Source organism: Pelodiscus sinensis, chromosome 2, assembly GCF_049634645.1.
Source record: "Pelodiscus sinensis isolate JC-2024 chromosome 2, ASM4963464v1, whole genome shotgun sequence".
NCBI classification, from domain to species: Eukaryota; Metazoa; Chordata; order Testudines; family Trionychidae; genus Pelodiscus; species Pelodiscus sinensis.
In genome coordinates, this window is record NC_134712.1 from 61,097,674 (window position 1) to 61,111,500 (window position 13,827).

The 13,827-nt window shown below is 45.0% G+C and overlaps 1 protein-coding gene across 10 annotated transcripts in view; it reads left to right on the plus strand.

The window, feature by feature from the left end:
* The window catches only part of ASPH (aspartate beta-hydroxylase), a 188,147-nt gene that overhangs the window by 50,382 nt on the left and 123,938 nt on the right, over positions 1 to 13,827 (plus strand). For 7 of the 10 annotated variants that reach the window (XM_075920632.1, XM_075920630.1, XM_075920638.1 and 4 more), the window contains one exon: positions 10,682 to 10,726. The exons of the other annotated variants lie outside the window; for them this stretch is intronic. In XM_075920632.1, the coding sequence (XP_075776747.1) occupies positions 10,682 to 10,726 (45 nt within the window). The remainder of the gene's footprint in view (positions 1 to 10,681; positions 10,727 to 13,827) is intronic. 10 annotated transcript variants of the gene reach the window in all.

A 13,827-nucleotide genomic window follows, 5' to 3' on the forward strand; every position in this document is an offset into this window, starting at 1 on the left:
AGATTCACGTTTACATACCCTTGATGTTAGACGGGCACTGGCTTATCTACATAGAACACGCGCCTTCAGGAAGTCTCTGCGCCTTTTTATAGCCACGGCGGAGCGCTCCAAGGGTCAACAGTTCTCCACACAACGTATTTCCAATTTGATCACCTCCTGTATCTCACGTTGTTATGCCCTACGGCACAAATCCTTGCCAGGACAACCTCGCGCTCATTCCACCAGAGGCATGGCCGCATCTACTGCGTACCTTAGAGGGGTACCCTTGCAGGACATATGTCGTGCAGCAACCTGGTCATCCTCTCTTACCTTTGTCAAGCATTATGCTCTTGCAAAAATATTGAGGAATGATTCAGCCATGGCGCAAGCAGTCTTGGCCACAGCACAGAGATCATAAGTCCGAAGCACGCTAATAGTGTTGGACCACTGCTATGTACTCACCTCGAGTGGAGCACCCTTGGGGACACTACTCGACGCAGAAGAGAGGGTTACTCACCCTGTGCAGTAACGTCTGTTCTTTGAGATGTGTGTCCCCGTGGGTGCTCCACGACTCACCCTCCTCCCTGTTTCGGAGCTTCTATTTATCTCTTTCAGATGCTTCCGGTTGGGAGGAAACTGACAAGCCGGCCCGCGCTCAGCTGTAACAGTGCGAACGGCACGAGGCAACAGGAGTGCATGCGCGGGCCGGCATGTAATTGCCAGGATCACCTCTAGAGCCCTTTTTAGATATTGGCGTCATGTTAGCTATTATTAAGTACAGAAGCTCATTTAAAAGATAGGTTACAAATAACAGTTAATAGTTCTGAAATTTCACATTTGAGTACTTTCAGAACTCTTGGGTGAATGCAGTCTGATCTCGGTGACTTGTTACTGCTAAGTTTATCAGTTTGTTGCAAAACCTCCTCTAAGGACACCTCAATCTTAGAAAATTCCTCAGATTTGTCACCTAAAAAGAATGGCTCAAGTTTGGGAATCTCCCTAACATCCTCAGCTGTAAAGACCAAACCAAAGAATTCGTTTAGTTTCTCTGCAATGACCTCATCATCTTTGAGTGCTCCTTTGGCATCTTGATTCTCTGGGGGGGAGGGGAGCATCTCACTGTTTGTGTAGCAGGCTTCCTGCTTCTGATGTCCTTAAAAACATTTTGCTATTACTTGTTGATTTTTGGCTAGCTGTTCTTCAACCTCCTTTTCTGCTTTTATTATTATATTTTTACACTTAATTTGACAGTTTATGTTCTTTTCTATTTTCCTCACTGGGATTTAACTTTTTAAACAGTCTTTTTTTATGTGTCACTTATAAATGATAATGTTAAGCATTTAACTGATTGATATGTGGCTAGGGTTTTGTTCTGTTTAAATTATATGTTCACTATAATTGTCTCTAACAGAACAAAGCTAGTACTGATCCCACAAGTTTGTAAAACATTCAAATTAGATTAAAATATAGCAGTAATTTTAAAATGTAGTGTTCTTAGAGAGATGTTATTGATAGAATCCTGTGACCAAGAATGATGATAGACATTGCTTGGAAGTATTATCTGTTAGTTGGCTTGCTAAGTAGAAACACAAAATTTTACAACTGAGGGCTACTGTAAGAACTTGCTCAGAACGTTAGAACTTGCTGTTTTTTGCATAAAAAGAGCTAGATATCTGTAAATTATGGGTATCTATAAACAAGTGAAACATCCATAAAACATGAATAAGTTGTTTGCTGAGTGTTCTCTCTGTGACATATGCACATTTCAATTTGAAATAAAAATTTAAAATTACTCATCTTTTGGGAAATGGTAAACTTAAGTTCTGTATCTTTTTCTAATGAAATCACGCTCTTATTTCTGTAGAAAACTTTTGAAATAACCAGATTTTTTTTACTATCTTTGATTATTAAAAACTGTAACAACTTCAATAGACTTTTCCATGTCTGTGTGCTTCAGAAGTTTGCTAAATAACTTGTATTACTTCTGACTTTTGCATTGGTTCAGTAGTACCCCTCCTCTGCTTCAACAGAATGATTTATTTAGTTCTTATGGCAATTCACTGGAGGTAGTACAGTTACACAAGTGCAGCCTAGTTAAACCTTAGGTTTCACGCTGTTCTGTGCATGCGCAGATCATTCTGCGCCAGCTCTTCCGGGTTGTAATCTACTCGCCGGGGCGAGTAGATTACATTATTTGTCGAGCCCTGCTCATGTCCTTTTCAGTTAGGTGTGCATGCGCGCCCTGTGCACAAATTCCAGGGCTTTTTCCCAGGAGTGGCGCTGGCATATTGGTGCATATATACACCTGCTGGCTTCTCACCCTCTCAGTTCCTTCTTACCACTGGTGATATCCGGCACCGTGAGTTGCACCTGAACTGGTGCCGATGTGGGCTTTGGGTCAATGGACCATACCAGCACCAGTGCAGAAGTTGGCACCAGTACCGGCACTACCACCGGTACCAACTCTGTCAGCAGCACCGCCACAGGGTCCAGCGCCGCCCCCGGTACCTGCAATGCCCATGTTCCCATGGACTGCATCGGGGGGTCTGATACCGCAAAGTGTTCCTGCACTGCAGGACTACTTGTCTACCCAACCGCCAGCCCCAGACCAATGTACTCAAGGAGAGTGATGCTGCTACATCCAGTGCCATCAGAGCAGGAGCACTTGACCCCAACACGGATAATGCCTCCATAGGCACCGGGCCCAGTACATAGAGGGAAGCTGGCAGCCATGGCCCAGCACCAGAGAGGGCACCCGGAGGCAGCTCCCCCATAGTCTTCCTCTGACTACTCATCGGAGTCCGAGGCAGAATCTGTATGCTCGGCCAGGTCATCATACAAGTGGAGGTCTTGGAACCATTCCTGCTCGGATCATATATTATGGCAATGGAGCCCCTCGAGTTCGTACACTTGGCCACCTCAGTGGCAGCCACATCCTTGGTGGCCATTCTGGATTCTGTGGGCATACCACCAGGCCCAAGACACACCTCCCCTGGCATCAGTGTTTGGGTCACCAAGCAGGGGGAGTGTCCACATAGCAGCTCCCCTACATAGAGCCCCACCATTGGAGGAGAGCCAACCAGAGGACAACGACCTAGCAAGACCCCCAGTCCTAGGGAAAGATCCTGGGGACATAGCTCCTCCGTCAGTGGCAGGCCAAGTGGAACCCCCAGTGATGGGAGTACCACAGATGACGGAATTGGGCGAGGAGCAAGTGGGGGTAAGAGAGTCATTGTCATTCTCACCAGATGAGGCCTTGGTGGACCCTGCTCCAATACTTCCATCAGTGGATGCTAGGGCTCACCAGGACCTGCTTAGGAGATTAGTAGCTACCCTGGGGGGGGTCTGAGCTGAGGAGGTCCAGGAAGAGTTGAACCCCATGATGGACATCCTGTAGGCAGCTGCCCCGGGCAGGATGGCACTGCCGCTCAACAAGACGGTGGCCAAACTGTCAAAAACCTTGTGGCAGATCCCGGTCTCTATTCTTCCCACACAAAAGGGGGTGAAAAGGTGCTACTTTATTCCCTAGGTAGGCCACAAGTACCTCTTTATGCACCCATCCCCCGGCTCAGTAGTAGTGCAGGTTGCTGGGCAGAAAGAGCGTCAGGGCCCCCCCATGGCTCACGCCCAAAGCCAAGGAGCCTGGAAAGCTCGACCTCCTTGGGAGGAAGACCTATGCCATGGGAGGTCTTCAGCTCGGCATCGCCAACCAGCAGGCGATACTGGGGAGAGAAACCTACAACACCTGAGCAACTATGAACAAGTTTAAAGATCATCTCTCTCAGAAGTCGTATCAGGAATTTGGTACTATAACAGAGGAGAGCAGAACAGTTGCGTGAACAGCGCTGCAGGTGGCCCTGGATGCTGCCAACTCAGCAGCCCACACAATGACCACGGCCATATTTATAAGGAGTGCATGGCTACCGGTGTCAGGCATCCCTCTGGAGGTGCAAACCATGTTACAGGACCTTCCCTTCGAGGGGCGTGGGCCTGTTTTCAGATCAAACAGACTCAAAGCTTTGTAGTCTCAAAGACTGCAGGGTGACCTTGAAATCCCTGGGGATACACGCTCCGCCGAGAAGGCCTCACAACCACAGACCTAATGTCAGGCTCTTCCAGCATGGGTTCTGTTCTGACCAGGGTAGGAGGAGAGGCTCTAATAATGGCTGGAATGATCCACCTAGAAATAGGCGCAGAGGCTCGAGACCCAACTCTGATCGAGGCTCCGCCCTGCCCCAGAGCCAACAACCCAAGCTTTCATTTTGAAGGTACGGTTGGGGACAGCGTAACAATCACACCTCTGACACCCCCCGTTTGGTTGCCATTTGTCCCTTTTCTACCGGCCTGGTCTGGGATAACATTTGACAAATGGGTGTTAGACCTGTTGGAGAAGGATTATGTTGTTCCCTTTTTGTTATCCCTTCCTCCCACCTCTCATCCCCGTCCCTCTTCAGGAACCTATCTCATGAGATTCTGCTAAGACAGGAGGTGTCTACACTTCAGCTTGGGGCAATCAAGCCTGTCCCAGAAGAATTCAGGAGAAAGGGGTTTCTATGCCTGATACTTCCTTTTTCCCAAGGCAAAAGGGGTCCTACGTCCTATTTTAGACCTCAGGGACCTGAACTTGTTTGTGGAAAAAACAAAGTTCAGGATAGTCACCCTGGCCTCCATTATCCCTTCCCTACAGAAGGGAGACTGGTATGCTGCCCTTGATCTAAAGGATTCATATTTTCATATTTCAGTGATCTCTGCCAACAGAAAATTTCTAAGGTTTTCAGTAGTCCAGGATCTCTTTCATTTTCTGATCCTCCCCTTTGGCCTCTTCACAGAACTGAGAGTGTTTACCAAGTGCATGGCTGTTGTAGCGGTGTTCAAGAGACGCCTCAGAATCCAGGTCTTTCCGTACTTTGATGATTGGCTGGTAGGGGGAATGCCCTGGGAACAAGTGATAAGCTACATTGGGGTGACAAGGAGACTGTTGACTGAGCTAGGTCTCTTTATAAATGAGGACAAGTCACAGAATAGAGTTCATGGGGGCATGTCTGGACTCTACTATCGAGAGGGTGTCCCTGCCCAGACACAGGTTTCTGACCATGAACTCGATGATAGCGGACCTCCACAGGTCCCCTATGACCACAGCAAGAACATGTATGAGGCTACTGGGCCATATGGCTGCTTCCACTGATGTGGTGAGCCACGGCAGGTTAAGACTCTGACCCCTACAGCAGTGGCTTAGGAGTGTACACAATCCAGCGCAGTCACCATTGGACACAGTGGTTACCGTGCCAGAGTCAGTACTCCGCTCATTGGACTGATGGAGGCGGGAGGAGACTGTGTGTGCAGGGGTGCCATTTACCAGGCAGAGTCCATCGGTGCAGCTGTACATGGACGCATCGGACATGGGCTGGGGAGCCCACACAGGATCCCTCAGGACTCAAGGTATGTGGTTCCCAGGGGAGAGTTCCCTGCACATAAAAGTCAAAGAGCTCAGGGTGGTCAGGCTGGCGTGCTAGGCCTCCCTCCCCCAACTGGAGAACAGAGTGGTCGCAGTACTTATGGGACAATACGACCACTATGTATTCTATCAAACAAACAGGACTAACAAGATGGTTTATTAGGTGATGAGCTTTTGTGGGCCAGACCCACTTCCTCAGATCAAATTGTGGAAGAAAATAGGCATGACCATATATACCAAAAGGATACAATTAAAAAAAAGTGAACACGTATAAAAAGGACAAATCAAATTTCAGAACAGAGGGAGGATGGGGGGAGGGAGAGGTAAATGTCTGTGAGCTAACGATATTAGAGGTGATAATTGGGGAAGCTGTCTTTGTAATGGGTAAGGTAATTAGCATTTTTGGTAAGACCCCAGCGTAAAGTGTCAAATTTAAGCATGAATGACAGTTCAGAGGTTTCTCTTTCAAGTCTGGTGTGAAAATGCCTTTGAAGCAGTATGCAAGTAATCAAGTCATTAGAGACAATGCCCTTTCTGGTTGAAATGGCAAGAAACTGTTTTTTCTTTGTGATACTGTCTGATATCCATTTCATGTGCATTGATTCTTTGGCGAAGTGTCAGAGATGTTTGTCCAAAGTACATAGCAGATGATAATATAAATTATATTTCTGGATGAGCAGGAATATGTGTTCTTGATTTTATAACTGAATTGGTTAGGTCCAACAATGGTGTCAGCAGAGTAAATATGTGGACAAAGCTGGCAACGGGGTTTGTTGCAAGGAAAAGTTCCAGGGTTGGTATTAGTGTGGTATGTCCTGTGGTTGTTGGTAAGAATCATCCTGAGGTTAGGTGGTTGTCTATAGGAGACTATGGGTCTGTCTCCCAGAGCTTCTCGGAGTGTAGTATCCTGTTCTAATATAGGTTGTAGTTTCTTGATAATATGTTGGACGGGTTTAAGTTGGAGAATATAGGTGATGACAAGTGGTGTTCTATTGTTGGTTTTCTTGGGTCTGTCTTGAAGTAGATGGTTTCTGGGTATTCGTCTGGCTCTTTCAATTTGTTTTTTTATTTCTCCATCTGGGTAATTGAGGTTTATAGAGATCCTGAAGTTTCTGGTCTCTCAGTGGGATTAGAGCAGATGCGGTTGTATCGAAGGGCTTGGCTATAGACGATGGATCGTATGGTGTGTTCTGGATGGGAGCTAGAGGCATGAAGGTAACTGTATGAGTCAGTGAGTTTTCTGTAGAGTGGTGTCTAATTTACCATTGGTGATTTGTACTGTGGTATCCAGGAAATGGATCTCTCGTATAAAATGGTCCTGGCTGAGGTTAATGGTGGGGTGTAGGTTGTTGAAATCTCTGTGGAATGTCTCCAGTGTTTCTTGGCCATGGGTCCAGATCATAAAGATGTCATCGATGTAGCGTAAGTATAGAAGGGGTAAAAGGGGACGGGATCTAAGGAAACATTGTTCTAAGTCAGCCATAAAGATGTTAGCGTACTGTGGGGCCATGCGGGTACCCATGGCTGTGCCACTGATCTGGAGGTATAAATTGTCCTCTAAATGGAAATAATTGTGAGTGAGAACAAAGTTACATAGGTCTGTTGCCAGATTGGCAGTGGTGTTCTCTGGGATAGTGTTTCTAATTGCTTGTAATCAGTCTTCATATGGGATGTTGGTATATATGGTCATGCCTGTTTTCTTCCACAGTTTGATCTGAGGAGGTGGGTCTGGCCCACGAAAGCTCATCACCTAATAAACCATCTTGTTAGTCTTTAAAGTGCTACATAGTCCTGTATTTTGTTTCAGCTAGACTAGACTAACACGGCTATGTCTGTATTAGTATTATATCAACAAACAGTTTGGGGCTCCTTCCTCTCTCCTTTGCAAGGAAACCCTAGAGCTCTGGGAGTTGTGCATTTCCTGGAATATCCACCTGGAGGTATGATGTCTTCCCGTGTCCAACAACGTTCTGGCGGACAGGTTCAGCCGCTCCTTTTGTGCCCACGAGTGGACCATCAGGGCCAGTTTCTATGGGGAAGTCTTCCAGAGGTGGGGTTTATCCCCATCTGGACCTGTTTGCCTCACAATAATACACGATGCTAGAGCTACTGCTTGTTCATAGGCCAAGGTCTTGGGTCTCAGGGGATGCAATAAGAACATAAGAACGGCCATACTGGGTCAGACCAAAGGTCCATCTAGCCCAGTATCCTGTCTACCGACAGTGGCCAGCACCAGGTTCCCCAGAGAGGGTGGACCGAAGACCGTGATCAAGCGATTTGTCTCCTGCCATCCCTCTCCAGCCTCTGACAGACAGAGGCCAAGGACACCATTTTATCCCCTGGCTAATAGCCTTTTATGGACCTAACCTCCATGAAATTATCTAGCTTCTCTTTAAACTCTATTATAGTCCTAGCCTTCACAGCCTCCTCTGGCAAGGAGTTCCACAGGTTGACTACACACTGTGTGAAGAAGAACTTCCTTTTATTAGTTTTAAACCTACTCCCTATTAATTTCATTTGGTGTCCTTTAGTTCTTCTATTTAGGGAACTAATAAATTACATTTCTTTATCGGCCGTCTCCATACCACTCATGATTTTATATACTTTTATCATATCCCCCCTCAGTCTCCTCTTTTCTAAACTGAACAGTCCCAGTCGCTTTATGGGACCCGTTCCAAACCCCTAATCAATTTAGTTGCCCTTTTCTGAACCCTTTCCAAGGCCAAACTATCTTTTTTGAGGTGAGACCACATCTGTACACAGCAGTCAAGATGTGGGCGTACCATACAGGGGCAGTAAGATATTCTGGGTCTTATTAATACACATCCAGTGGCCCCAGGGGATGCTGTATGTGTTTCCTCTTCCCTTCCCCCCAGTCCATGAGACCCTCATAAGTGTCAGGCGTTTCAGGGCACAGGTGGTCATGGTAGCACCGGTGTGGCCCTGCCATCACTGGTTCACCACTCTGTTGGAGTTAGCGGTGAAGGACCCGGTGAGGTTGCGGCTGGTCCCAGACCTGATCACCCAGTATTGGGGAGGGGGAAAAGTGCTCCACCCGAACCTAACGGCCCTCCACCTGTTGGCATGGTACCTGCATAGCTGACCTGCTTACAGCGACTCTTCTCTCAGGAAGTATAGAAGGTGTTGCTGGAAAGTAGGAAAATTTCCACCACTGTACGAGGCCAGGTGGAGGCGTTTTTGCCCTTTGAACAGAGGCAAAGGCCATAAGCCTGATGCTGGCCACAGTCTCCCTAACCCTAGAATACCTGCTGCAGTTTAGGCTGCCAGGCCTCGCTACATGCTCACTAAAGGTGCATTTAGTAGCAATCACAGCCTTTCACTCGGGGGAAGGTCACAGGTCCATGTTAGTTAATACAATGGTAAAACAGTTTATGAAAGGGGTAGACAGGCTGTTTCCCCACACACGCCCCCCGGTACCTTCCTAGGATCTCAATTCTGACAGGTCTTATGAGGGCACCCATTGAGCCCCTACAGTGGTCTCCAACCTTTTTATGCCCAAGATCACTTTTTAAGTCTCAGAACAGGCGAAGATTTACTGCCCCGCCCCTTCCTTGAAACCCCGCCTAAATTACATGAGGAAATCTAATGTAAATGTACTGCGCAGGCACGCAGTTCAGAGAGGGCTCAAGAGCTTCTCTTAGAGCCCCTGAGATCTACTGGTAGATCACGATCTACAGGTTGGTGACCACGGCCCTAGACACTTGCTCTCTTAAACACTTGTCATGGAAGATAGCATTCCTGGTCACAATTACCCTCCAAGAAGGGTCTTGGAACTGAGAGCCCTCATTTCAGAGCCCCCCATACCTGATTTTCTTTAAGGACAAGATTAGAATGTGTCATCACCCAAGCTTTCTTCCCAACGTGGTATTTCGAGTAAGTGTGTTCCACGCACAAGTGCCGATCCTTGATATCTGTAGGGCCTAGGGTGCCGCTGGCTTGGGGCATCTGGGTGCCCAAAGATTATGTTGTGGCCATTGACGGCTATGCAGGTGGGGGCGCCGATCGTGCCTTCCACCTGGGGCACCAGCTGCCGCAGCCGGCCTCGGACTGCTCCTGTGTAGGGCATCCATGCGGTCCTCCAGGCATATTTTCTCAGAGCACTATGCGATAATGCAGTAGGCCAGGGCAGATGCAACTATTGGCATGGCAGTGTTGTAGTCTGTTAACATGTAAACAGTGTTAGTCTCCGACCCCGCCTCCTAAGTCACGGCTGGGGAGTCACCTAATTGGAATGGACATGAGTAAGCACTTGAAGAAAAAACTGTTATTTACCTCGTAACTGTTGTCCTTCAAGATTATTGCTCATGTCTATTCCAAATCCTACCCGCCTCTTCTTCGTTGGAGGAGTCCAGCAAGAAGGAACTGAGGGGATGAGGGCCCAGCAGGGGTATATATGTGCCGGTATGCCAGCGCCACTCTGAGGGGAAAAAAACTAAGGGAAAAAGCTCTGGAATCCGCGCACACGGTGCGCACACACCTAATTGGAATGAACATGAGCAACATATCTCGAAGAACAGTTACGAGGTAAGTAACTGTCTCGTTATCACTGATGTTAAAGCATGAGAAGTAGAGAATGCAGTTTGTCTTTCAGATCTCAGATTAAGTTTGTAGGGCTAGCAGTTCAAAAATTCTTTTCCAATGTAATAGGTTTTTTTTTTTTTTTCCAGCCTAAATTACCCAACTTAACTGTAGAGGTCGAAAGTGTTGGTGGTTTCATTTAGTAGTTTGAAAGTTGTTTCAATTAAAATACTTGTAGCCCAAGACACACACATTGTACTTGGTGTTCAACTCACTGATTGTCTATATAGTAGCAGATTTTACAATTTATCTACTGAAGTAAGCTTGCCCGTAGGTAGGGAAGGCTACCATCACTTTAGTGGTAATGGTCTTATAAGGTTTTTTGTTTCCAGGTTGCGAGATGAGTGCAGGGGTCTGCTTATGTTTGGTATTTTACCATTTATCTGTTCCATGAACATTTGATCTTAATTTGAGCTTAGTCCTGCGATCCATGCTGTCTGCAACAAACAGAAGTATAATGAAGAGCTCTTATTTTAACAAATATATAACACAAAATATATTTTGAAATGGTTGGCATTTGGAAGAAATCTGAAACTCTAACTACCATGAAGAACAAATGAAATTTTGTTGCACTAGATTGGTAAAATATGTATGTTTTTTATTTAATGTATTGAATATCCCAACCTGTTTCCATCTTATAAACATCAGGAGAGGAGCCAGGAGGGGTAGACAAGAGAAAAACTAAGGCCAAAGGTACTTCAATGCTTTTTGTTAGTGGGTTTTGTGCAAATAATTGCTAATGCGTGAAATGCATGAATTTTGCAAACCAGGTAATTGAAGTCTGGCTACTAATGCTAGCTATAATGGTTGTCATTTTAGTTGAAGATGCAAGAAACAAATATTGTGCAAATTATCTCAGTGAGAATTTCAGTTTCCTGTTATCAATCTGCAGCCAAGCTGAGTGCTTTTTCTAATACAGGATTTAATGAAATGTAAATTGATTGAAAAACACTGTGCAAGTTTGTTTGCATGATTTTGTTGATTATGTCTTATATCACTTTTGTTTCATATTGTGTATGTAGAGAGATACATTTTTCTTTTTTCCTAGTCCTCTTCAATGACATCTTTTGCTTTCAAATATTTGAAGGATTTATAGATTTTTTTTTTTTTTTTTTTTTCCAGGCAAAAGAGCGAGTATTAGTATCATATAGTTTGGAAATTTGCGTGAAATAATCCATAGACTTTCATCCAGTAATTTTTAAGTGTGGTTTAGAGATTGATAGAGTTTAGTGGTTGTTCTCATTATAATTGGATATTACTTCCAGGGTTGTTTGCAGGAAACCTTCGGGTTGTGTACTGGTGGCTGCTGGGTTAGGGTACACCGCCCAGTGCCTTCCCTCTCGCCACGGCTATTGAAAGAGGCATGTCCTGCCCCGCCACTCAGCCAACCAGCGCCAAGCAGGAGCGGGGTCTTCTGGATGCGGAAGAGTGGCTTACTGTGCCACAGGAGGGCTGTGCAGAGCCCTGCAACCGCGACCCAGGAAGCAATGCTCAGCTGGCAGCTGGGAGGCAGCACAGGGCTAGGTGAGCATGGCAGGGCAGGCACTGGAGTCTCCAGTGGTGGGGCTAGTGCTGGGAGGCTCTAAGAGGTGAGGGGCTGGCACTGGGAGGGTTCTGGGGATGAAGCAGTATTGGAGGACTCCGGAGGCGGGGCTAGTACTGGAGAGCTCTAAGTGGTGGGGCTTTAAGCGGTGGGGGACAGGCACTGGGGCATCTGGGGTGAGGAACTGGCGCTTGGGGGGGCTTTTAGGGCCGGCTAGAAGTAGAGGGGGTTATGGGGACAGGGCTGGCACTGGGAGGCTCTGGGCACTGGGCTAATATTGTGGACTGGGGGCTGGCACTGGATGGAGTGGGGCTCTGGAAACAGGAGGCTGGCATGGGGCGGGGGGGTCTGGTGGTGGTGGTGGTGGGCTCTAAGGGGTGGAGATTGCCTGTGAGGCATTTGGGATTCAGGACTTGCACTGGGGACATTGGGTATAGGGACTTGGGTCAGTGCATGGCGCTGGGGAGTAGTGGAGGGGTGGATGGGCTCTAGGGGTTAGGGTTGGCACTAGGGAGTCAGGGTTTACCCCAAACCAGGACCCCATAAACACTGAAAGCTGGCTTCAGCTGCGGCAGCTGGCCGCTCTGGTGAGGCTGGGACTTTTGGCGGATCCATAACATTTTATTGGAATATTTATTTGCATAATAAATATGCAAATAAGATGTTACCATCCACCAAAAGTTTGTGAATGGGTTTGCCAGACTGCAGTATAAAAAAGATTGGGAACCACTGGTCTACAGCACCAAATTAATTTTGTGAATTTACAGTGGAAAGATGGTTTAAAAAAAATTGTATACTGGTGAAAGCTCTCATGCACATATGAATACTATTTTTATGAACTTTGCATGCCAGCTGAATTTCATAGCCTTTATTTTGCATTGTGTTTGTAATAACTTGTTTTGAAAATGTCTGTTTCCAAAAATATTATTAATGAGCCATTTAATTACTAATTTTTTGGGTTCCTCCTGAAGGATGTTTTGGTATTGTAGTGGAAGAATGTGAAATGCTTTCAGTCCATTTACATCACATGGAGAACCTGTTGGGGAGGATATATGGTGGTTGAATTATAAATTTTATGAATTGAAAGAATCTAATTCTTTTAATATGCAGAAAATGTTTTGAGAAGCTATTGGAAAACAGGTAGTAATATACTACTATATTACGGCTTCCACTCTTATTTACTCTGGCAAAACTTCCAGTAGGTTTCAAGGAGATAATTTCCTGAGTAAGGATTGAATAACTGCTTCAGTTAAAGTATGTAGGTAAAAAAAATTCCTATTGCTCTTGCATAAGGAGAGACCAGACTTCTTTCTTTTATTTGTAGTTATAAATAGGGCTGACTGTAAACTGCTTTTTTCCCCCTATGTTGAATCTGTCATAGTCAGCAAGATATTTGCCTAGTTTTTAGGTTTCTACATAAAGTGGAAGGTTATTTTGGCATTGATTTTTTTTTTTTTTTTTTTTTTTTTTTGCACAAAGTTTGAAAGTAAGTAATTTTATTTTGCTGAATAGTCTTTTCTGCATATTAAGGAACATTAAATATTAAATTCTTCAAAGTGAGGATAAACATTAGCATAAATATTCTGTCCTCTCTTGAAATATTCAACTGGTTTAATATACCAAATACTTTATATTTCAAATGAGGAATACCACTGTAACTATTTCTTTTTTTTAATTGTACTTTCAGTAATTAAGGCTGTGTTGATCTGCTGTTTGCATGTTACCTGGCTGTTGCATTACAGTCCTAATCTTCTGTATTTTAAATTAACTGAGAAAAACTAAGTATAAAAGGGACAATGTCAAGTTAAAATAGTAATGAAAACACCAAAATTTTAAAGCAGATTTACCTCTCATCATGTTAATTTGCCTTCCATTTGTACAATGAAATCAGACAGATCACATTTCTTTTCCATACAGTCTGTTTCTAGTAATAGCCATTTTGGTTTTAATTCACTAAAAGTTCTGTTGGATTCTCAACTTTTTCTTATTCGTATTGATTTTTAGGTAATCTTTGGCCTAACTAAGGTGACAGTGTCCCTAAAGTGTTATATTGTAGATACCTGTATTAGTTACTGTAAATTGCTTGCTGTTTCATGAGGCTGAAAAATTGATGAGCAGATCCTTATTTTAAAGAATTTAGCTTAAAATGCAATACTTGCTTGATCTTAAGATTAAAAATACCAGGATCATGGAGATATTGTACAGTCATTAAAAAGCACAATTGTTCTATAATAAAATATATGCATAGTAT